Genomic DNA, 25720 nt, shown 5'->3' on the forward strand with positions numbered 1-25720 from the left:
GTTGTAGGCGTTGCTGGAGGTCTGTCTGTCTGTCTGTCTGCCTGTCTGCTTGTCTTCCCGCTTGCCTGCCTGCCTGCCTGTCTGTCTGTCTGCTTCCCCACTTGTGAATAGTTACCTACTTACTGTGGTCGTAATGGATAGATGCTTGATTTTGGAGACCTGCCTGGAATGTGGATAGTTGCCTGTGTGTGGATAGTTGCCTGCGTGTGGATAGTTGCCTGCGTGTGGATAGTTGCCTGCGTGTGGATAGTTGCCTGCGTGTGGATAGTTGCCTGCGTGTGGATAGCAACCTGCGTGTGAAAAGAACATATCCACGTGGACTGAGACAAATGCACTCTGGATCTCCCATAGCCTCTGCAAGTGGATGGCAGACGGGTGGCAGGTGGGTGGGAGACTGGTGGCATGTAGACGGCAGACGGGTGGCAGATGGGTAATAGATTGCGGCAGTTGGGTGGCAGATGTGTGGCAGACATGTGGCAGACGGGTAACAGGTGGGTGGCAGACGGGTAACAGGTGGGTGGCAGACAGGTGGCAGGTGGGTGAGTATGTCTGTCATGACTAGCGGAGACATTTGCTGCTCCGTCGCACTGACTCACGACATATGAGTCGAATGCCCGAGTCACCTGGTCATAACAAGGTACACATAATGAGTCACCTGGTCTAAGATACACCTGGTCACACACATAATGACTCTCGTGGTCATAGGAAGATATTTATTATTAATACATTTATTCCTATTGTCTTAATTACTAGTTATAAGTCATATCAAACTTAGTGAGAGTAACATCAATATTACGAAGTTTAACACAACTGACGTATCCACTGAATCCTCATATACGCTACACACTATGTGATGACCCACAGTTGTGAAGAGACGTCCTCAGATGTTGGTTTGTCTGAATGAGTCTCACAGGTAAACAAAGTGCGGGGGGTAGGAGAGATTTTATTGGTCCATCAGTTAGAAATGGACTAGCGGGAGAGATCTTATTGGTCCATCAGTTAGAAATGGACTAGCAAGAGAGATTTTATTGGTCCATCAGATAGAAATGCGCGCGCAGGAGAAGTGGGCGGGGCCGTCGATAGATTAGTTTTTTACAGGTTGTCTACGTAACCAGATACCGCCTTGGGCAAGAGGTTATCATTAGGTAGTCTCACACGGCTATCTTGTAACACTATATCACGATGTGCTTCAGACGGCAACACCGCAGAGCTTCAGCAATACATAATGAAGATAGGTTAAGTGAGAATGACTCTATCAGTGACGTCTTATATACAGTAAACTCTATGGTACATGGAAATGGATAAGAAGGTGAGGTACTTAAGAAATTTAGCACCATTACGCTGTTGACTGGCCAGAGATAGTTGTCCTAATATTTCTAACAGGTCTTATTTCTAGTACTAATGGGCCCCAAACTTAATGACCAAAGTTGTTTTACCTTAGGGCCCATTAGGACTAGGGCCCATTAGAACTAGCGCTTATTACGACTGGAGCCCATATGACTTGCGAGCTGTTACTCTTGTCTGGGTTATCACTTGCTGCTGCTAAGGAACTACACCTCACACTATTAAGATGCCAATCATTACCCTCCACCAGACGGAGAATGGCAACAAGCAGACGACAGACTAACGTACATACACACCTTTATCACTCATCAGTCTGGGAGTAAAATAGATAAGTAGATAGATAGATAGATGGATAGATAGATAAAGACATACATACATACATACATACATACATACATACATACATACATACATACAGACAGACAAAAAGGTAGACAGGTAAAAATATAAAATAACCATATATGTATAATTATGAGTATATATGTATTCGTTTTTGTGTGTATGTCTGTAATTAAACTTTTCAAGCAACTCAATACACTAAAAAATATATATATATACAACATATCCTAATATAATTCCACATTCAACATTAATTCAACATCCATTCAAAAAAATCACAAACTAAAAAAAAAAAAAGAAATCCTTCGTTAGATAAATTAATTGATTTATTTTATTTTGTTTCATTTATTTTATTTATTTATTTATATTTGTTGTTATCCCACAGGGTCCAGCCACCCGACTAAGACACTCTGAGGTAACATGAGCCATCGGGACCAGTAGACTCCATTACTCTGGTTAAGGGGCCGAGGTTTAACATTAACGTGGTCTCAGTACTAATAAGAGTGGGTCCTAATGGTACCTTACCTGGAGGAGGATTAGGTTAGACGCAGGTAATGGTGTTGTTGACCTGGGATGTTTGTGGTCCTACACACACTCTATCTATCTATCTATATATCTATCTATCTATCTATCTATCTATCTATCTATATATCTATCTATCTATATATCTATCTATAATTTCTCGTCTCTTCCTACTATTTTTGTTACTCATTCTTTTCATAATCACTCATTCATTCATGTATGTGTGTGTGTGTGTGTGTCTTGTGTGTGTGTGTGTGTGTGTGTGTGTGTGTGTGTGTGTGTGTGTGTGTGTGAGTCACAGGATCTTTACTTATTCACTAGTGGTTAAAGCATCCGTGTGACAAAACCACACGGAAAAGGAAACAACGGAGAACCTAATTATAAAACAATTATGCAAATAATCTTAAAGTACCACACTAATGTATATGTTATGTAATTTATATATCTCCTTTAGTCATCAATTTATATAATATCTATAAATGACCTGAAGAAGTTTTTGAAATAAATTCTCTTAGTGTAAACTGATTAATGGCTTTTGTTGGTCAGCGATGCTCATTTGTTCGTCTCTAAAAACTCTTGATCGCATTCACAAGGTATTTATAAAGGTATCCCGCCACCTAAATCCGGTCACTCATCCATCCGGTCATTCATTAATAACTCGGTCACTCCTTAACACGGTCACTCATCTACTCAGTCACTCATTAACTCGGTCACTCATTAAATCGGTCATTCGTTAACTCAGACACTCATCAACCCGAATACTCATCAACACGGTCACTCACTCTCCCCCGGTCACTCATCTCTGCCAAAAAGTAAGGTTATGGAAATAGTGTCGGCGCTTCAAGAGAGGTTCATCACTCTCTGGCGACATTCGATAATCTTTGGCCAAGTTGGTTAATTGGGACAGTGTTTTTTCTCTTACTTGTGGGGTTTATTGTTATTACCATATTGTTTTAGAACCTGTGTGTGTGTGTGTGTGTGTGTGTGTCTGTGTCTGCCTCTGTATGTGTGTGGGTGTTTTTTGTGTGTGTGTGTGTCTGCCTCTATGTGTGGGTGTGTGTGTGTGCCTCTATGTGTGTGGAGTGTTTTTTTTTTTTGTGTGTGTGTGTGGGTGTTTTTTTTGTGTGTGTGTGTGTGTCTGCCTCTATGTGTGTAGGTGTTTTACGTGTGTGTGTGTGTGTGTGTGTGTGTGTCTGCCTCTATATTGTGTGGGTGTTTTTTGTGTGTGTGTGTGTGGGTGTTTATTTTTGTGTGTGTGTGTGTGTCTGCCTCTATGTGTGTGGGTGTTTTTTGTGTGTGTGTGTCTGTACTCTGTGTGTGTGGGTGTTTTTGTGTGTGTGTGTGTGTGTGCCTCTGTGCATGTGTGTGTGTGTGTGTGCCTCTATGTGTGTGGGTGTTTGTTTTTGTGTGGGTGTTTGTTTGTGTGTGTGTGTGTGTGTGTGTGTGTGTGTGTGTGTGTGGGTGTTTATCCTCCGGTTTCATTTCTTCGTTCAGTCATTCCTCCAGGTTCAGTGTTTTGTTCAAGCGCTTCAGGTTCATTGGTTCGTTCATTCTCTGCTGAAAACATTTAATCATTCAACCAAAATAACAACACAAAACAACTGCGATTCGAAGCTTCAGTTAAACGGTCTCGTGGCCACTTATCAATACACTTAAGATATATCAACTTAGAATTTCCATTATTAATTTGATTTTTTTTATAGTTTTTATTAACTTTGAGACACACAGGATAAATATAAATATGTGTATGTTCTGCTTAATTGAGAACTTGTCAAATCACATCAAGTTTGGTTTCTAATAGTCAGAATTATTTTCTTTACACTGGGACATCTGAGACACAAAGAGGAAACAAGAACGTGAATCATCTACACGTTCTAATTACCTTGTTATTTAATCGTTTTTTTTTATTAATTATATACACTTAATATTATAAATAAATAAATATCCGATCAAGACTCCGATTAATTGTAACATTAATTAATCAACATTCTACATAAGTCGAATGTTGATGACCAGACTTGTGGTTTCTATATATATATACAAGGAATTTTGGGTTAGGTTAGGTTAGGTTAGGTTAGGTTAGGTTAGGTTAGGTTAGGTTAGGTTAAGTTAGGTTAGGTTAGGTAAAGTTAAGTTAAGTTAGGTTAGGTTAAGTTTCATTGAGAATATAAAGTACAAAGTTACTACACAGGGATGATATCTTTAATTAATACTTTATAATTATCATCAGCAACACTTAATCATCACACACTTACTACAATAATCAGAAGCTCAGGTGATAATGACCCGTCCATTCACCTTCACCCACTACTGGCCTCCTCAGCAACCATTACAGTTTGTTTGGGATGACTGGTCTACTTCTCTTCACTAAACCTTGACGCCACAGCAATAAATTCACAGCCATATTTTCCTTTCTGTGGCAAATGTCGTAAATTCCCTCAAAATTTACATTATTTTGTGGGATTTTTGCTAGAAACAATAATTTTCATAAAAATAAATTCGAGTAAAGTTTTCAAATTTATATAAATCGAAACTAAAACTGAGTAAAAAAATTTCTGTGTGCGTTATGTACACCACTGCCTGTGTATACTAGGTGGATCACTGTCTCTATTTTGTCTGCTATGTCCACTCCAGGGAATTATAAACATTCTTAAATGAACTTTGTGTAATTTTATCAAGGACAGACTAAATTTGGGCAGTGTTCAGTGGTCCACTCCTAATGAGACCAGATATAGTTCAATGATAGTTCATTTTGTAATCATCACAATGCAGCAATAATAAGAGTGTCATAGAATATCTCTAACAAGTTTCTCCTCTGCCGTAAGAAAAATATCAACCTTTTTACAAGATATTTTCGTCTGAGCCTAAACCTGAATAGAGATAAAAAAAATTTAAATTAATGCATAATTAAACAAAATATAATCTGCAAAGAATAAAAAAAAGTTGCAAACTGACTATGGCGGCGCGAATCACCTGACAACCATCATTTAATCTACCTTTATAAAGTCTACCCTTTGCTGAGGACGCTAGGAAGGAGTCGACAGGTCACTGCACATGAAAGCATAAAAATATCAACGATGATAACAACTGCACTTACAACTTCCATATTGTTACATCACCTGTCGGGATGTTACTGGTGGCCATGGAGGCCAGTGTACATCACTGATGGCCGCGAGGGCCAGCAACACAGTGTACATCACTGATGACCATGAGTGCCAGTGCAACATTGTACACCACTTTAGTACAATACAAAACTAATGCTAAGAGATAAAGTTAACTTGTGGTCGTCGCGTTACCACAAGTTGTGAGAAACACTCGATGAAGCTGATGATAAGTTGACATTAAGTGACGTGAAGAACATTACAAGATGAACAACCGTAAGTCTCCTAAGATGTGTGGCACGTAATAGTGTTATTATTTACAATATTATGACAGGTCAGATGCTGTGATGTTCCTCAGTAGTGCGTTAATTAACCTCACAACAACACACAGGCACTTCACTCATTATGAAGATGAATTATTATATTACTGTAGTTTAGACTTGAGGGATGTCTGTGTTGACGGTTCCTCACAGAGTCTGACCTGCCAGCTACCCTCAGTAATGGTTCGTCCTCACACTAAATAATCTTAGAAACTCCTTTTTAGAAATACAAGAAGTAAATGGTTACAACTGGAGCGCTAACTAAGTTTATCTTCTAGGTATGACGCTGTCTACTGTTACTCCAGCGAGGGTGGGAGGTAGAGGGTGAGGTGGAGCTGAAGAGTCACCGGGGGATGTTGGCCACCACCCCCACCACCACCTGCACCGCCACCGACAGCGTCACCAGCAGGAAGTGACTGCCACTGAGAGCCCCGCCTGTGTGAGGAGAAATACACCTGTTTAATGTTGACAATCAGACCATCCCACATGACAGGTGTTCAGTCTTAACAGGTGCGTGGAATGTTGTACAGGACACACACACACACACACACACACACACACACACACACACTTTACACATCATCTCAACACACCTAACACACATGATATTTCTAAAATTCTCTCCGTCTTGTATACCCATACTTTTAATTGCGACACCAGCTCTATACGTGTCTGCTACCCTGACTCTCACTGATGGACGACTGAACCTGTTTAGTCTTCGTTTTCATTCTGTTTACCTCTCTCTCTCTCTCTCTCTCTCTCTCTCTCTCTCTCTCCATCACACATACACCCTGACCCTCCCTCACCTTCATTCTCTCCCTTCCCTCACCCCCTCACCTGAGAAAGCAGAGATGTCCCGCGACTCCATGACGGGCACGTTGTAAGTCAGCTGCTCATCAATACTGTGTTGGTGACTCTTAATGTAAAGGAAGTCGACCTCAGCTGTACACTTAAGGGTCATAGCACCGTCCCGGAAATGCTCGCCGGTGACCACGAAGGAAAGGCCCTGGTGTGCCTCCTGTAGTCGCTGCTCGTGTTCTGTGTTGTTCATGACTACTACGTACTGCCGGGGAGCCTGAGGAAGGGAGGCAGGGAGAGAGAGAGAGAGGGAGGGGTAGTGTGTTACTGGCCGAGTTTATGAGATTATACATATACAGTATACTTTACATACATATATTTTAAACATACATGCATTATAAAAGTTATTGTTATTATTATTATTACTATTATTATTATTATTATTATTATTATTAATGAATATTGTTTCCTGTACATCTTTACCGTGTTTGTTTCTATTATCGCTAAGTTGTGTGTGTGTGTGTGTGTGTGTGTGTGTGTGTGTGTGTGTGTGTGTGTGTGTGTGTGTGTGTGTGTGTGTGTCCTCCCTACATGGATACAAGGCAGCCGAGTATTGTCTTAAAACTCACCAACTACCATTCATCCAGGTAACTTAGTCAAACAGGCCCAATCCCAACAGGCCCCAATTCATATAGGCCCCCCAACAGGCCCCAATTCATAGGCCCCAATCCCAACAGGGCCTAATTCATATAGGCCCCAATCCTAACAGGCCCCAATTCATATAGGCCCCAATCCTAACAGGACCCAATTCATAGGCCCCAATCCCAACAGGCCCCAATTCATAGGCCCAATCCTAACAGGCCCCAATTCATATAGGCCCCAATCCTAACAGGCCCCACCATATTCACAATCCCTAACAGGCCCCAATTCATATAGGCCCCAATCCTAACAGGCCCCAATTCATATAGGCCCCAATCCTAACAGGCCCCAATTCATATAGGCCCCAATCCTAACAGGCCCCAATTCATATAGGCCCCAATCCTAACAGGCCCCAATCCTAACAGGCCCTAACAATTCCAATTCATATAGGCCCCTATCCTTATGATCTATAAACACACGAACGAAAATACAACTGCATCATATCCTTCAGTGAAACGGTAATAAATCACTAAATGGCAACAGATGTTTGTTTACCCACCCACACACACACACACACACACACACACAGACACAGACACACACACACACACACACACACACACACACACACACATACATCTTCACTTTATTAATAATAGGATCCGGAGGCGGCAACAATGTGATTATTCCTGAAGGTGTAAAATTCATTTAAGAATTTGCCTACGACTGTCAGGGACTGTCTACGTTTAGAGTTGACTGGTTAATTGGGTCTGAGTATTAAGTGGACCCCAGTCTTAATAGGTCCCAGTCTCAGTAAGTTAGGTTAGGTTAGGTTATTGTAAGTTAGGTTAGGTTATTTCAAGTAAGGTTAGGTTATTTTAAGTTAGGTTAGGTTAAGTTAGGTTAGGTTAGGTTAAGTTAAGTTAGGTTAGGTTAGGACGGGGGTCGGTAGTCCAGTCACTCCCTCTACATCCTACATAATCACTCGATCGTCGCTGGCATAATCAGGTTGTCGTCATTTCCATAATATTGTGTGGCACAGTTAACCGCATCTCTCTCTCTCTCTGTCTGTCTGTCTGTCTGTCTGTCTGTCTGTATGCGTCTATATCTGTGTCAGTCTATTACTGTCTGTATCTTCTTATCTGTGTGTGTGTGTGTGTGTAGTCGAGCATCATCAGGGTGGGAGACAATCACCATAACTCGAGTGAGATTAAGTTTCTCTGGTTACCTACACTATCTCACGCTGACCTAGAGAGAGAGAGAGAGAGAGAGAGAGAGAGAGAGAGAGAGAGAGAGAGAGAAATTTGGATGAAAGCATATAGATAGAGAGATGGAAAGGGAAAGGGAATGAATGAATAGATTAAGGGAGGAAAGCAGAGAAGAACGGAAAACTAAAGTTAATAGAGAAAGGACGAAGTAAAAACAGACAGACAGACAGACAAAAAGAGAGAGAAGAAATAGAGAGAGACAGCCAGCGAGAGACAAACAAACAGACAGACAGACAGACAGAACACGGTCAATCTTCGCAACTACGTCACTCTATATAATAAGACACACGTTCACAGTGTTTTCTTAATTGTACCACAGTGTAAAGTGTCGCGATAGTGCCAAAACAGCGACACTTCCCCCCTGGTAAGTACACACACTAACACTTTATGGTGGGTGCTCTCAGTTGTTCTCAGTAAGTACTACTTGCCCTCACTAAAACAAATAGGCCCCAGTTCTAATAGGCCCCATGCTAATAGGCCCCAGTTCTAATAGGCCCCATGCTAATAGGCCCCAGTTCTAATAGGCCCCATGCTAATAGGCCCCAGTTCTAATAGGCCCCATGCTAATACAGTCTTATTTGATAGTTGGATTAGGGACCTAAGCTAACCTGGCCTGAGCTAAACTTTAAGAGGAAGAATAAAATGTATCAGTTTAGTCTTTAGATAATTTCATTAAACAAATTCACAACTGACATCAACGAGAAAGTGACTCATTACCAACATCATCAATTTTCTGTCAAAATCAACAGTTCTTTAGTAAACTAATAATCGTTTTCAAATTATATTTTTGGGGGTAAAAGTTTCTGAACTGGCGATTACATTTCGGCCACTTCTCATCCAAAACGCCAGTCGTATGCAAATTAATATCCCGGTTATAACGTTAATTTTTGTCTAGAATATGTAACTCAGGGTAATTTTTTTCTCTTTAGTGTTTGAAATGGTTTTGAGATTAAATTTTCCCAGGGGGTAACTGGTCCGTGTGAATGTTATTGCGTGTAAACACAACTTTGGGTAAAGGGTTACTTGTTCGTGTGAATATTAAGAAATATAAATACAAGGGTGAATGTGGGGTAACTGGTCCGTGTGAATATTGCAACATATGAAGGCGGGGTTAGGTAAGGCGTAACGGGTTCGTGTGAATATTACAAAATGTAAACACAAGTTTGGGTAAAGGGTAACTGGTTCGTATGAATATTACAAACCATAAATACTAGATAGGATTAGGGAGTAATTATTCGTGTGAATATTACATGAGGTAAATAGTGTTCAAAAGGGTTCTCTCGTCCGTGTGAATCTTAGATGTAAACACACAGTTAGACTCTTGCTTCCGTGTTTTCTGTGCAACACGTCATCCTGATGAATACTATCTAACTCTCTCTATCTCTTATTTTATTATTTTTATGTTAGTTTTTATTCTATATTATATATCAATAAAGTTCCTTTAAAGTGTGATATGTAAGGAAGTTGCGTTCTAACCAAATCTAATTTAACCTAACTTAAGTAGCCTAACCAAATCGAACTCAATCTTACCTAACTAAAATAACCTAACCTTAATGACATAACTTATTAAATTCCATTATCAAATTACATCTCTCTCACCATTTTTATCACCTTATTGACGAATCTACAGTAGTCTCTTTGGTGTGGTAGAGCGTGGCGAGCCTTGGCCGGCCCCCCTGAAGATTAGCCACCCTAGCATATTTCATCAGATTATTGAACACCCTAACGCTACCTGGGGGTTAGATTAGGTTAGGCTAGCTTAGGTTAAGTGAGTATAGCATTAGGTGTTGCTAACTTTAGAGCGAAATAAACTGGGGGACTGTTCTGGTGATTAACATGCAAGTTCAGAGAGAGAGAGAGAGAATTATGTATCGTAGTTTTTCAGATTCAAATATTTCTTTCATGAGTTTAGTTTTAGAGCTTCATATAATTATTCACGTAATAATGGAAGCAACCTCACTTAACGTAACACAAAAACACAACCTCACTTAACGTAACACAAAAACACAACCTCACTTAACGTAACAACACAAAAACACAACCTCACTTAACGTAACAACACAAAAACACAATCTCACTTAATGTAACAACACAAAAACACAACCTCACTTAACGTAGCAACACAAAAACACAACCTCACTTAACGTAGCAACACAAAAACACAACCTCACTTAACGTAGCAACACAAAAACACAACCTCACTTAACGTAACAACACAAAAACACAACCTCACTTAACGTAGCAACACAAAAACACAACCTCACTTAACGTAACAAGACAAAAACACAACCTCACTTAACGTAGCAACACAAAAACACAATCTCACTTAACGTAACACAAAAACACAACCTCACTTAACGTAGCAACACAAAAACACAATCTCACTTAACGTAACAACACAAAAACACAACCTCACTTAACGTAACAACACAAAAACACAACCTCACTTAACGTAGCAACACAAAAACACAACCTCACTTAACGTAACAACACAAAAACACAACCTCACTTAACGTAACAACACAAAAACACAACCTCACTTAACGTAGCAACACAAAAACACAACCTCACTTAACGTAACAACACAAAAACACAACCTCACTTAACGTAACAACACAAAAACACAACCTCACTTAACGTAACAACACAAAAACACAACCTCACTTAACGTAGCAACACAAAAACACAACCTTACTTTACACAACACAACACAACCTTACTTTACACAACCAACACAAAAACACAACCTTACTTTACGCATCTCGTGAAGAATTACCCAATTTCATATGACTTTTATCGAGAAATATAACTACCATGTGTTAAGCGATATACTATGTGTTAATGATAGGTGTTAGAACTTTGAAGTATTATACAGTAGTTGTGCAGATTATGACACACACACACACACACACACACACATACCTAACCTCATTTCCCTTTCCCATCCTTCTCCCCCTTCACTTTCCCCCCCCCTCCCCTGTACACATGACCCCAGACCACAATTATAGATCTCCGGCCTTATAGGGGGTTCATCTCCGGCCTGGCCAACACCCCTAATTCTTGCTTATAAAAGAGACACATTTCACAAACTCATTTTTTTTACTGTAAGATTTTTTTTTTTTTTGAGTGTTTGTAGATTCTTGTTTTTGTTTTGTTGTTTGGTGGTGGTGAGATTGGTTTGTTGGGCTTGACACAACATAGAACACAACACACAACACAACACAACACAACACACAACACAACACAACACACAACACACAACACAACACGTAGATCAACAGCTAAAGTGGTGTAAGTGTTAAGCCTCGCACCAGCTACAGTATAATCTTCTATAATACTCTAAGTCTTCTTTTATAATGCTTAACTTCACGTCCCAAGATATTACACTTCCTCCGAGTTATACCTTGAAGGAAGACCAACAAGGTGAGGCGAATTAGGATCACAAGGAGTTTATTATTATATTAAACATGAATACTTACTGTAGTTTAAGTTAAGGATATTTCTTTAAGTAAATACAAGTTACATATTATCCCTATAAAGTTTTAAGACAGGGCAGCGTGGATATAGTACACTGTATATTAATACTTCAATACACAGGGAGGTAATATGACCGGTACTGTACTCGATCACCTTTACTTCCTCAACTGTAAAGTCAGGTACACTATAGGGGTGTATCCCATGTATATACCTGTATATTGGTGACCCTTAGGACATGACGTGTCTGCCTGATAGGTTAGATTACGTTACGTTAGGTCGGGGGAAAGATAGGTCACATAATTTAAGGTTGGATTGGATCAAGTTAGGTTAAATTGGGTTAGGTTAGGTTTGGTTTGGTTATGGTGACGCCGAGATAAATAATATATTCATGAAGCAATTTTTCGTGGTATTTTCAAGAGGCGGCGGAGCTTACCACCATCATAACTGCCTCCAACCTCATCGCACTGCCCCCCCACACGCCCACATACTCTTAACTCCTTCTACTGTACACTATCAAAGGCAGTCCCCGAGAGCGTCTGTAATAATAATAATAACAGACAGATAGATAGATAGATAGATAGATAGATAGATAGATAGATAGATAGATAGATAGATAGATAGATAGATAGACAGAAAGACAGACAGACAGACAGACAGACAGACAGAGAGAGAGAGAGAGAGAGGTCACTTACCTTCTCGTTGTTGATGTACCAGGTGAGGTTGGCCGCTGGGAAGGACTTGGCGGAGGTACAGGTAAGGTGGACTTCATCACCTATATGGTACTTGTTCTTGATGCCTCGGATCTTCGGTTTCTCCTGCGGCACGTCTGTTACACACATACATACATGTGAGTAAACTACCTCTCTTGTTACGTTCATGTATATATACTCATACACACACACACATACATATATAGATACACACATGCATATTCTCTCTCTCTCTCTCTCTCTCTCTCTCTCTCTCTCTCTCTCTCTCTCTCTCTCTCAACACCTACCGACCACCGTCATTGTGTTACTCTTGTCCGCGGTGTAGAACTGAGGCCACTCTGCCGTGATCTCACACTTGTACTTCCCCGACGACCCAAACTGTACGTCGTTCAGCACAATCTTGGCCCCAGTCGATTTATTTTCCTGTAACGAGGTGATGAAGTGGTTATGTTAAGTCACGTGGTTATTGTTAAATCACACCTGAATACAGTCACGTTTCATAATTAATTTACCTGGTTACAGTGAGTTACATAAATTAGGATATGTAGTTAAAGTCAGGTACTGTACATAACTAAATCACATGGTTACAGTCAGGTACATAATTAAGCCACCTGGTTACAGTCAGGTACATAATTGTGCCACCTAGTTACAGTCAGGTACATAATTAAGCCACCTGGTTACAGTCAGGTACATAATTAAGCCACCCAGTTACAGTCAGGTACATAATTAAGCCTCCCAGTTACAGTCAGGTACATAATTAAGCCACCCAGTTACAGTCAGGTACATAATTAAACCTCCCAGTTACAGTCAGGTACATAATTAAGCCTCCCAGTTACAGTCAGGTACATAATCAATATATATCTCCAGTTTAACATTAACACCCGCTGTAATGTTTATCAAATACCTATAATACCTATAATATCTTTCTTAAATTATCTATCATCTTACAAATAGAATCAATTCTGAAAATAAAATAATATCAATAAATTAAACGAAATCTTAAAATTTTCTCAAATCTGTAAATTATATGAAATCTGGAAACTTAAAAAAAAATAATAAAATAGGAGTAAAACAAACTAAGTAAAAAAAATCTGTAAATGAAATGTGTGAATCAGTGAAGGAGAATGAACAGGGGATGAACAGGGGATGAACAGGGGATGAACAGGAGAATGAAGAGGGGATGAACAGGGAATGAACAGGGAATGAACACAGGCTATAGCAAAGATCAGGATAATTCACCTTGGCTGGGAATATTATCTTTTTTCTGACACACTTTCCACTAATTGCTAATGCGTGTTAACCATGAAATAAAAAAAGTGAAAATGGGTTTAATGAGCTGACAGGTAACAGGTTGGTGTGTTTGTTTTGCTTTGTTTGTCGTCAGTTTGTGAAGCTCAAGGTGGCTCATTTATACATACATACATACATACACGTTCGGTTAGGTTAGGTTAAGTTTAGTTAGGATAGGTTAGGTTATGTTAGGTTACTTTGGGTTTGATTAGGATAAGTTAGTTTAGGTTAGGTTAACTTAGGTCAGGTTCCTGCCTTTCACCACCAGAACAAACATACTATGATAAAATACGTAACAACAAAACATTAACATTACAACATCTTCATTAAGAAACATCGTAAGTGAGGACTGATATCATCTTAGTTTTATTATATATATATATATTTTTTAAGATAAGCTCTAACACTCAACTTTTATTGCGTGGACGATAAGCTAAAAACAAAAGAACAGAGACGCTAATAATGGCGGGAAAATCTAACGCTTAACACATGGACAACAATAACACATAATGACTCCCTTCAGAGAAATTTCTCATCAAAAGATAAGTCATTTTCATATGTAAGTTGTTTGTCTCGTGTTTGTGTTGTTTCTGATGAAGAGAAGCAAACAATATTATCTTTGTTTACTGTCAGCTGGCTTTTAAGATTCTTTAGATATACGTAAATGAATTGTGGTGTCGTTATTGGAGCTTGTCGAAGGGGAGGAAGCATAGGTGTCGTTTGTTGTTATTATTGCTGTTTTAGTTTAATTTATTGTTGTACTTTTATTCCCCAGGTATTGTCTATAGCGTATGCCATGGTGGAGGAGGAGGAGGGAACGAAGGGGAAGGAGGGGGAGGAGAAGGAAGAGAGAAGGTAGGAGAGAAGGAGGGGGAAGGGGAGGCTCTAACAGGAAGAAAACAGCAGAAGTGCAATATGTAGCCCACAACAGGAGAGGTGTAAACAGATAGCCTACAACAGAATGGGTGTAACAGGATCCCCACAACAGGAGAAGTGTAAGCAGATAGCTACAACAGGATGGGTGTAACAGGATCCCCCACAACAGAGAGGTGTAACAAGATAGCCTACAACAGGATGGGTGTAACAGGATCCCCCCACAACAGGAGAGGTGTAACAGATAGCCTACAACAGTTGGGGCAACAGGATCCCCAGGAGGAGAAGGTGCTAACAGATAGCCTACAACAGGATGGCCCACAACAGGAGAGGTGTAACAGATAGCCTACAACAGGATGGGTGTAACAGGATCCCCACAACAGGAGAGGTGTAACAGATAGCCTACAACAGGATGGGTGTAACAGGATCCCCACAACAGGAGAGGTGTAACAGATAGCCTACAACAGGATGGGTGTAACAGGATCCCCACAACAGGAGAGGTGTAACAGATAGCCTACAACAGGATGGGTGTAACAGGATCCCCACAACAGGAGAGGTGTAACAGATAGCCTACAACAGGATGGGTGTAACAGGATCCCCACAACAGGAGAGGTGTAACAGATAGCCTACAACAGAATGGGTGTAACAGGATCCCCACAACAGGAGAGTGTAACAGATAGCCTACAACAGGATGGGTGTAACAGGATCCCCACAACAGGAGAGGTGTAACAGGATAGCCCTACAACAGGATGGGTGTAACAGGATCCCCACAACAGGAGAGGTGTAACAGATAGCCTACAACAGGATGGGTGTAACAGGATCCCCACAACAGGAGAGGTGTAACAGATAGCCTACAACAGGATGGGTGTAACAGGATCCCCACAACAGGAGAGGTGTAACAGATAGCCCACAACAGGATGGGTGTAACAGGATCCCCACAACAGGAGGGTGTAACAGATAGCCCACAACAGGAAGCTCAGGTCTCAGCCTCACACAGGAAACGGAAGCCTCCAGTCATCCTCCTCAAGAAAGGTTTAGTGATGTTTTGGTGTTGTAACGTGAGTCTTGTGTCTCTCTGTCTGTCTTTCTGTCTGTCTTTACGTATACAGTATATACCAGTGAATTACTATCTATCTATCTATCTATCTATCTATCTACCTATCTATCTATCATATTCTGTTAACAAAATAACGTTTCCTTAAGCTCTGGTCATAGAGAAATATTTAAAGATATCGATTTTTTTTGTGTAATCCAAAGTTTACCGGCTCATAGGTGTTAAGGCAAAGAATGTCATCAGACAGACAGACATACACTAATACACTTACGTTCTCACACTCCCAGACATATGCACAGACGCCCTCACACTCACACCCTCACACTCTATTGTGGTTGAAAGGGTAACTCGTCCTCCTGCACATCATTAGTCAGCTTGGTGGCCGAGGGTGGTGTAAACCCTCGCCCCGACACACTGTCTGGGGGGGACGTCTTGAGTGTGTAGTGAGTGTGTCTTGAAGAATCTTGACTTAAGTGACGCGTGCAACAAGCTGACACAAGATGGCTCAGGGTGACACTGTCTGACTTCATTCAAGTTTTGCAAGTCAAATGGGCGCCAGTCCTAATTGGCTATAGTCTTAATGGGCTCCTGTTTTAATGAGCCTAATAGGAATGGGGGGCAGGTCTTATGGCTTCCCAGCACTTTGGGGCCCTTATCCCACAGGTTGGGGCCCATTAGTACTAAGACTCATTAGGACTGAGTCAATTAAGACAAAGGTAATGAACATAGAGTTCCAACACGTGTATTGAGAAGGACATAACCTTAAAATACTGACTTTACCGCATAGTTCCTACATATTGTAACTTAGACAGTATACAGTATGCATGGTGACCTGTCGTGTAATGGTCAGAATGCTCGCCTCGCAAGCGAGCGGACTCGGGTTTGATCCCCGGGCAGGGTGAAATTATGGGCAAATTTCTTTACGCCATTTGCCTCCGTCTATCCAGCAGTAGTTAGGGACCTATATGTTAATCGATTTGCGGATCGTGTTCCGGGGTAATGGTTAGCCAGTGCAGTTGGCGAGTTGTCCGGTCTTTTCGGACTATTCCTTGACACTGGGTCATGCAACTCGTTAACTCAGGGAGTGGTTGTTGTGTTGGCGACAGCTTCTACACCTTAAACAAATTCACTCCTAGGTGGCCTTTGGGCTGGCCATCTTCATTACACGAGGGGCAACCATTATTACTACTATTATTATTATTTTTACTACATGATACATATACTATAACTTTCAAATAGTACACAAACTAGTTCCCTGCACATTATGTATACAAACCGGTGTACATGTTTGACACATAACTTGACGGGTAATGAAAAGAAAATTCCGGGTATTTAAGTCAAAATTTCAACCCAATTAATTCTGAGTTTCCCTTAAAGGTGGGTGAGCTGGCATGAGTAACGATGAGTCAACTATGTCCTGTGATGTGTGGTGGCTGTCATACATACATACATACATACATACATACATACATACATACATACACACACACACACACACACACACACACGACTCATATACACACACACACACACACACACACACACACACACACACACACACGCGACTCATACACACACACACACACACACACACACACACACACACACACACACACACACACACACGACTCATATACACACACATATCAAGACCCCAGGAATGCGACCATCTTGGTGATCTAATTAAACCCGGGTTAGAAATTCTCTGTTTCCGGGTTATAATATGACTTTGTAAAACACGCCACACTCACACCACTATCCTCCCGTCTTAATGGCGCCCGGGACCCACCACCACTACCCTGCCACACCCTCTACCCCGCCATAACCACAATAGCGCCACAACCACCACCGCGCTATCACCACAACCACGCCACTATCACAACCATCACCACACTACTACCACCACCCCCTCGCCACCACTATTACAGCACCATTACCACCACCAAATCACCACCATTATCACGTCACCACCACCACCACCACCACCACATCACTCCTAGTATCAACAGTATTAATAGTAGTTGTAATGATATTATTTGAAGTAGTGGTATTACTCCAGTAGTAGTAGTAGTAGTAGTAGCAAGATAAGGGCATACGTTGATCAAGGCAGCTTCACTCCTCTGGTGTTCACAACCTCTGGTGGGATGGGACCAAGTGCAAGATGCTTCTACGCCAGACTCGCGGAGGTGATATCCGAACAGAAGCAGCAGCCCTGAAGTTATGTTACAGCCTGGATGAGATGTCGACTGTCCTTCTCTCTCCTTAGGTCGGCTTTGCTCTGCCTCAGGGGAACGAGAGCATCGGCCTCAAAGCCGACAACAGTCACTGAATGCCGCTTAGATCTGCGGCTCAACTAACTCAACACAGCTGGGATAGCTACTTATGTATTAGGATATTTAATTTAAAGGTAATAAAATGGCGGCGAAGGATGGAGGCCATTTTAGAAAAAAAAGTAGTAGTAATAGTAGCAGTAGTAGTATATCAACATGTTTCTCTATAAAGATATAGTAATAAAACAAACTTCTATATTCTCCTGTATGAGAATAAATAACAAAATAATCGGTCTCCTCATATAGATTGATAACTCATTAGATTTGCCAAGGGTACCATTCAATTAATTAAATTTCGACCCAACTTGCTATCTTATCAGCGACGAAAAATCCGGATTCAACACTTATGAACCCGGATTGGACAACATGAACGAGAGAGTATGGAGTGTTACCTCTGCTTGCCTTCGTCGTGTCAGCTGGAGGAAATTAAGTTTGTCTCACACACTGATAACAAAATCTGGCGTGAGGGCGCGGGAGAGGGTCGTTGGGAGAGCAGGGGAGGGTAATTGGGAGAGGGGTGAGAGAGGGGAGTGATAGGGACGTGAGAGGGGCGAATCTTAGCGGAGGAATCATTTGATGGAGATGGATGGAGCGAGGAGAGAGAGAGAGAAAGAAAGAAATGGCGAGGAGGAAGGTCGTGCAATTCTCATATCCAGAGGCACCAAGTTGGCTAGGATGAGAAATGGGTGTGTATGGGATGTGTAGGAGTAGGAGGGGGTGTAGGTGTAAGTGTGGGGGGGGAGGTGTAGGTGTGGGTATGTGTAAGGGAAGGTGTGGGTGTCTGGGATAAGGAAGGGTGTAGCGAGTGAGAAGGGAAACAAAAGAATAAGGTAAGAACAAGGTAGAGAAGATGCGGAGATAGGGAGAATGAAGGGGAAGAGAGGGAGGCGTAAAGAAGAAGAAGAAGAAGAAGAAGAGACAGGACTTACAACTAGCAACAATATCTGGTTAGAGCCAAACGAGGACTCCAAGACGTACTCAACTGTATCTAACTAAAGTCATTCCAGTGGCTTAGTACGGGCCAAGTTTGCTTCTTCATCACTAAACACGAAACATTTTTGGTTACGGAGAACTAAAAACTAACCTAACTTACCCCGGGGGTGAGTGTGATGCGTTTGTGGTGGGTGTGTGTGATGCGTGTGTGGTGGGTGTTGTGTGTGTGGAGGGTGTTGTGTGGTGGGTGTTGTGTGGTGGAGTTGTGTGGTGGGTGTTGTGTGGTGGGTATTGTGTGTGTGTGGTGGGTGTGTGTGGTGGGTGTTGTGTGGTGGGTATTGTGTGTGGTGGGGGTTGTGTGGTGGGATTGTGTGTGTGGTGGGTGTTGTGTGTGGTGGGTGTTGTGTGTGGGTGGGTGTGTGTGTGGTGGGGGTGTTGTGTGGTGGTGGGTGGTGTGTGGTGGGTGTTGTGTGTGTGGTGGCGTGTGTGGTGGGTGTTGTGTGTGTGGTGGGTGCTGTGTGTGTGGTGGGTGTTGTGTGTGGGTGTTGTGTGTGTGGTGGGTGTTGTGTGTGTGGTGGGTGTTGGTGTGTGGTGGGTGTCAGGTGTGTGGGGTGTTGTGTGTGTGGTGGTGTTGTGTGTGTGGTGGTGCTGGTGTGTGTGGTGGGTGTTGTGTGTGTGGTGGTGTTGTGTGTGTGGTGGGTGTTGTGTGTGTGGGTGTTGTGTGTGTGGTGGGTGTTGTGTGTGTGGTGGGTGTTGGTGTGTGGTGGTGTTGTGTGTGGGTGGGTGTGTGTGTGGTGGGTTGTGGGTGGGTGTTATGTGTGGTGGGTGTTGTGTGTGTGGGGGGTGTTGTGTGTGGGTGGGTGTTGTGTGTGGTGGTGTGTGGTGGGTGTGTGGTGGGTGTTGTGTGTGTGGTGGGTGTTGTGTGTGGTGTGTGTGTGTGGTGGGTGTTGTGTGTGGTGGGTGTTGTGTGTGTGGTGTGGGTGTGTGTGTGTGTGTGGTGGGTGTTGTGTGTGTGGTGGGTGTTGTGTGTGTGGTGGGTGTTGTGTGTGTGGTGTGTTGTGTGTGTGGTGGGTGTCAGTGTGGTGGGTGTGTGTGTGTGGTGGGTGTTGTGTGTGTGTGTGGGGTGTTGTGTGTGGTGGGGTGTGTGTGTGTGGTGGGTGTTGTGTGTGTGGTGGGTGTTGTGTGTGTGTGGTGGTGTGTGTGTGGTGGGTGTGGTGGGTTGGTGTGTGTGTGGTGGTGTGTGTGTGTGGTGGGTGTTGTGTGTGTGGTGGGTGTTGTGTGTGTGGTGGGTGTTGTGTGTGTGGTGGGGTGTGTGTGTGGTGGTGTTGTGTGGTGGGTGTTGTGTGGTGGTGTGTGTGTGGTGGTGTGGTGGGTGTGGGTGTTGTGTGGTGGTGTTGTGTGTGTGGTGGTGTTGTGTGTGTGTGGCGGGTGTTGTGTGTGTGTGGTGGGTGGTGTGTGGTGGGTGTGTGTGTGTGGTGGGTGTTGTGTGTGTGGTGGGTGTGTGTGGTGGGGTTGTGTGGTGGGTGTGTGGTGGGGTGTGGGTGGTGTGGGTGTGGTGTGGTGGTGTGTGTGGTGGGTGTTGTGTGTGTGGTGGGTGTTGTGTGTGTGTGGTGGGTGTTGTGTGTGTGTGGTGGGTGTTGTGTGTGGTGGCGTTGTGTGGTGGTTTTTTGTGTGGTGGATGTTGTTGGTGGGTGTGTGTGTGTGTGGTGGGGTTGTGTGTGGTGGGTGTTGTGTGTGTGGGTGGGTGTTGTGTGTGGTGGGTGTTGTGTGTGTGGGGGTGTTGTGTGTGTGTGGTGGGTGTTGTGTGTGGTGGGTGTTGTGTGGTGGTGCTTTGTGGTGGTGGTGGTGGGTGTTGTGTGTGTGGTGGGTGCAGGTGTGGTGGGTGTTGTGTGTGTGGTGTGTGTGTGTGGTGGGTGTTTGTGTGGTGGGTGTTATGTGTGGTGGTGTGTGGTGGGGTTTGTGTGGTGGGTGTTTTGTGTGGTGTGTGGTGTGTTGTGTGTGTGGTGGGTGTTGTGTGTGTGGTGGGTGTTGTGTGTGTGTGGTGGGTGTTGTGTGTGGTGGGTGTTGTGTGTGTGTGGTGGGTGTTGTGTGTGTGGTGGGTGTTGTGTGTGTGGTGGGTGCTTGTGTGTGGTGGGTGTTGTGTGTGTGGTGGGTATGGTGTGGTGGGTGTTGTGTGTGTGTGTGTGGTGGGTGTTGTGTGTGTGGTGGGTGTTGTGTGTGGGTGGTGGTGGGTGTTGTGTGTGGTGGTGTTGTGTGTGGTGGGTGTTGTGTGTGTGGTGGGTGTTGGTGTGTGGTGGGTGTTGTGTGGTGTGGTGGGTGTTGTGTGTGTGGTGGGTGTTGTGTGTGGTGGTGTTGTGTGTGGTGGGTGTTGTGTGTGTGGTGGGTGTTGTGTGGATGTTGTGTGGTGGTTGTGTGTGGTGGGTGTTGTGTGGTGGGATTGTGTGTGGTGGGTGCTGTGTGGTGGTGTGTGTGTGGTGTGTGTTGTGTGGTGGGTTTGTGTGTGGTGGGTGTTGTGTGTGTGTGGTGGGTGTTGTGTGGTGGTTGTGTGTGTGTGGTGGGTGTGTGGTGGGTGTTGTGTGGTGGGTGTTGTGTGTTGGGTTGTGTGGTGGGTTGTGTGTGGTGGGTGTTGTGGTGGGTGTTGTGTGGTGGTTGGTGGGTTGGTGTGTGGTGGGTGTTGTGTGGTGGGTTGTGTGGTGGTGGGCGTTGTGTTGTGTGTGGTGGGTATTGTGTGTGGTGGGTGTTGTGTGTGTGATGGTGTTGTGTGTGGTGGGTTGGTGTGGTGGGTTGTGTGTGGTGGGTGCGGTGGTGGGTGTTGTGTGGTGGGTGTTGTGTGTGGTGGGTATTGTGTGTGGTGGGTGTTGTGTGTGGTGGGTGGGTGGTGGGTTGTGTGTGGTGGGTGTTGTGTGTGGTGGGTGTTGTGTGTGGTGGGTGTTGTGTGTGGTGGTGTGTGTGGTGGTGTTGTGTGGTGGCTTGTGTGTGGTGGGTGTTGTGTGTGTGGGTGTTGTGTGTGGTGGGTTGTGTGTGTGGTGGGTGTTGTGTGTGTGTGGGATTGTGTGTGTGTGTGGTGTTGTGTGTGGTGGGTGTTGTGTGGTTGTGTGTGGTGGTGTGTGTGGTGGGTTGTGTGTGGTGGGTGTTGGTGTGGTGGCTTGTGTGTGGTGGGTGTTGTTTGTGGTGGGTGTTGTGTGTGTGGTGGGTATTGTGTGTGGTGGGTGTTGTGTGGGTTGTGCGGTGGGTGTGGTGGTGGTGGGTGTGGTGGTGGGTGTGTGTGGTGGGTGTTGTGTGTGGGTGTTGTGTGTGGTGGGTTGTGTGTGGTGGGTGTTGTGTGGTGGGTGTTGTGTGGTGGGTGTCGTGTGTGGTGGGTGTTGTGTGGTGGTTGTGTGTGTGGTGGGTGTTGTGTGTGTGGTGGGTGTTGGTGTGGTGGATTGTGTGTGGTGGGTGTTGTGTGGTGGTTGTGGTGGGTGTTGTGTGGGTGGTTGTGTGGTGGTTGTGTGTGTGGTGGGTGGTGTGGTGGGTGGTGTGTGGTGGTGTTGTGTGGTGGCTTGTGTGTGGTGGTGTTGTGTGTGGTGTGGGTGTGTGTGTGTGTGGTGGGTGTTGTGTGTGTGGTGGTGTGGTGTGTGGTGGGTGTTGTGTGTGTGGTGGGTGTTGTGTGTGTGGTGGGTGTTTGTGTGTGGTGGGTGTTGTGTGTGTGGTGGGTGTTTTGTGTGTGGTGTTGTGTGGTGGGTGTTTGTGTGTGGTGGGTGTTGTGTGTGGTGGGTGTTGTGTGTGGTGGGTGTTGTGTGTGGTGGGTGTGTGGTGGGTGTTTTTGTGTGGTGGGTGTTGTGTGTGTGGTGGGTGTTGTGTGTGGTGGGTTTTGTGTGGTGGGTGTTGTGGTGGGTGTTTTGTGTGGTGGGAGTTGTGTGTGTGTGGTGGGTGTTGTGTGGTGGGTGTTGTGAGGTGGGTGTTGTGTGTGTGGTGGGTGTTGTGTGTGTGGTGGGTGTGTGTGTGTGGTGGGTGTTGTGTGTGTGGTGGGTGTTGTGTGTGTGTGGTGGGGTTATGTGTGGTGGGTGTTGTGTGGTGGGTTTTGTGTAGTGGTGTGTATGGTGGTGTTGTGTGTGTGGTGGGTGTTGTGGTGTGGTGGGTGTTGTGTGTGTGGTGGGTGTTGTGTGTGTGGTGGGTGTTATGTGTGGGGGTGTTGTGTGGTGGGTGTTTTGGTGTAGTGGATGTGTGTGTGGTGGGTGTTGTGTGTGTGGTGGGTGTTATGTGTGGTGGGTGTTTGTGTGTGTGGTGGGTGTTGGTGTGGTGGGTATTATGTGTGGTGGGATTATGTGTGGTGGGTGTTGTGTGGTGGGTGTTTTGTGTGGTGGGTGTCTTGTGTAGTGGATGTGGTGGCGGGTGTTGGTGTGTGGTGGGTGTTGTGTGTGTGGTGGGTGTTGTGTGTGTGTGGGGGGTGTTGTGTGTGTGTGGTGGTGCTGGTGTGTGGTGTTGTGTGTGGTGGGTGCTGTGTGTGTGGTGGGCATTGTGTGTGGTGGGTGTTGTGTGTGTGTGTGTGGTGGGTGTTGTGTGTGTGGTGTGGGTGTTGTGGTGTGTTGTGTGTGGTGGGTGTTGTGTGTGTGGTGGGTGTTGTGTGTGTGGTGGGTGTTGTGTGTGTGGTGGGTGTTGTGTGTGGTGGGTGTTGTGTGTGGTGGTGGGTGTTGTGTGTGTGGTGGGTGTTGTGTGGTGGGCTAGGTGGGGCGTTGTGTGTGTGGTGGGTGTTGTGTGGTGGATGCTGGTGTGGTGGATTGTGTGTGGTGGGTGTTGTGTGGTGGGTTGTGTGTGGTGGGTGTTGTGTGGTGGCTTGTGTGTGTGGTGGGTGTTGTGTGTGGTGGGCATTGTGTGTGGTGGGTGTTGTGTGGTGGGTGTTGTGTGTGGTGGGTGTTGTGTGTGTGGTGGGTGTTGTGTGGTGGTTGTGTGTGGTGGGTTTGTGTGTGGTGGGTGTTGGTGGTGGTGGGTGTTGTGTGGTGGTGTTGTGTGTTGTGTGTGTGGGGGTTTGTGTGTGGTGGGATTGTGTGTGGTGGGTGTTGTGTGTGGGTGTTGTGTGGTGGGCATTGTGTGTGGTGGGTGTTGTGTGGTGGGTATTAGTGTGGTGGTGTTGTGTGGTGGGTTGTGTGTGGTGGGTGTGTGTGGTGGGTGGGTGTTGTGTGTGTGGTGGGATTGTGTGTGGTGGGTGTTGTGTGTGGTGGGTGTTGTGTGGTGGGGTGTGTGTGGTGGGTGTTGTGTGGTGGGATTGTGTGTGGTGGGTGTTGTGTGTGGTGGTGCTGTGTGGTGGGTGTTGTGTGTGGTGGGTGTTGTGTGGTGGGTATTGTGTGGTGGGTGTTGTGTGGTGGTTGTGTGGTGGGGTGTTGTGTGTGGTGGCATTGTGTGTGGTGGGTGTTGTGTGTGGTGGTGTTGTGTGTGGTGGGTTGTGTGTGGTGGGTGTTGTGTGTGGTGGGATTGTGTGTGGTGGGTGTTGTGTGTGTGGTGGGTGTTGTGTGGTGGTTGTGTGTGTGCGGGTGTTGGGTGTGGTGGGGTTGTGTGTGGTGGTGTTGTGTGGTGGGTGTTGTGTGTGGTGGGTGTTGTGTGTGGTGGGTGTTGTGTGTGGTGGTGTGGCGTGGTGGGTTGTGGTGGTGGGATTGTGTGTGGTGGTGTGTGGTGGGTGTTGGTGTGGTGGGCTTGTGTGTGGTGGGTGTTGTGTGGTGGGGTGTTGTGTGGTGGGTGTTGTGTGTGGTGGGTGTTGTGTGTGGTGGGTATTGTGTGTGGTGGGTGTTGTGTGTGTGGTGGTGTTGTGTGGTGGGTGTGTGTGTGGTGGGTGTTGTGTGGTGGCATTGTGTGTGGTGGGTGTTGTGTGGTGGGTATTGTGTGTGGTGGGTGTTGTGTGTGGTGGGTGTTGTGTGTGGTGGGTGGTGTGGTGGCATTGTGTGTGGTGGGTGTTGTGTGGTGGGTGTTGTGTGGGTGGTGTCTGTGGTGGGTGTTGTGTGTGGTGGATTGTGTGTGTGGTGGGTGTTGTGTGTGGTGGGTGGTGTGTGGTGGGTGTTAGGTGGTGGGTATTGTGTGGTGGGTGTAGGGTGGTGGGTGTGTGTGGTGGGTGTGGTGTGGTGGGTGTTGTGTGTGGTGGGTGTTGTGTGGTGGGTGTGTGTGTGGTGGTGTTGTGTGGTGGGTGTTGTGTGGTGGGTATTGTGTGTGGTGGGTGTTGTGTGGTGGGTGTTGTGTGTGGTGGGTGTTGTGTGTGTGGTGGGTGTTGTGTGGTGGGTGTTGTGTGTGGTGGGTGTTGTGTGGTGGGTATTGTGTGTGTGGTGGGTGTTGTGTGGTGGGTGTTGTGTGGTGAAAGAGCAGGAGAGAGAGAGAGAGAGGAGAAGGAGAGAGAGAGAGAGATCAGCTGGTGGTCACATCATGTTACTTTATGTGTTAAGTTAATGTGTCATCATGGGCCAATAAGATGCCTTCCCAGTCATTACCATAAGCATCAAGATACTAATGATATGTGGAGGCGTGATCAACCTTATCGCTCATCACTTTTACGACTTAATTATCACCATTATCCTCGGGAGTTCATTCACACGTTAGAGGATAGGGTCTCTCTCTCTCTCTCTCTCTCTCTCTCTCTCTCTCTCTCTCTCTCTCTCTGCTAAGTGAACGTATCTAGATAAGGAAGATTATCACTTACGAGAAATATTGGGCATACGAACTTTAGTGACTCCAAGAACACTCGAGAGGTCATCACTACCAAT

General features: G+C 44.8%; 2 protein-coding genes across 8 annotated transcripts in view; both read right to left on the minus strand.

Moving 5' to 3' along the window:
- Positions 1 to 4755, minus strand: part of LOC121860724 — a 4961-nt gene extending 206 nt beyond the window's left edge. Inside the window, exons 1-2 of the mRNA XM_042358047.1 lie at positions 4461 to 4755; positions 1 to 623 (exon numbers count right to left, since the gene is read on the minus strand). The exon at positions 1 to 623 is cut by the window's left edge and continues 206 nt beyond it. Coding sequence (XP_042213981.1) covers positions 120 to 623; positions 4461 to 4499 — 543 coding nt within the window. The 5' untranslated portion in view covers positions 4500 to 4755 and the 3' untranslated portion in view covers positions 1 to 119. The remainder of the gene's footprint in view (positions 624 to 4460) is intronic.
- Positions 4756 to 5099: 344 nt separating this feature from the next.
- The window catches only part of LOC121860723 (cell adhesion molecule 3-like), an 84226-nt gene continuing 63605 nt past the window's right edge, over positions 5100 to 25720 (minus strand). For all 7 annotated transcript variants that reach the window (XM_042358042.1, XM_042358040.1, XM_042358039.1 and 4 more), the window contains exons 4-7: positions 12806 to 12941; positions 12501 to 12634; positions 6464 to 6701; positions 5100 to 6061 (exon numbers count right to left, since the gene is read on the minus strand). In XM_042358042.1, coding sequence (XP_042213976.1) covers positions 5970 to 6061; positions 6464 to 6701; positions 12501 to 12634; positions 12806 to 12941 — 600 coding nt within the window. In that variant the 3' untranslated portion in view covers positions 5100 to 5969. The remainder of the gene's footprint in view (positions 6062 to 6463; positions 6702 to 12500; positions 12635 to 12805; positions 12942 to 25720) is intronic.

This window comes from Homarus americanus, unplaced genomic scaffold, assembly GCF_018991925.1.
Source record: "Homarus americanus isolate GMGI-L3 unplaced genomic scaffold, GMGI_Hamer_2.0 scaffold23617, whole genome shotgun sequence".
In the NCBI taxonomy this organism is placed as follows: domain Eukaryota; kingdom Metazoa; phylum Arthropoda; class Malacostraca; order Decapoda; family Nephropidae; genus Homarus; species Homarus americanus.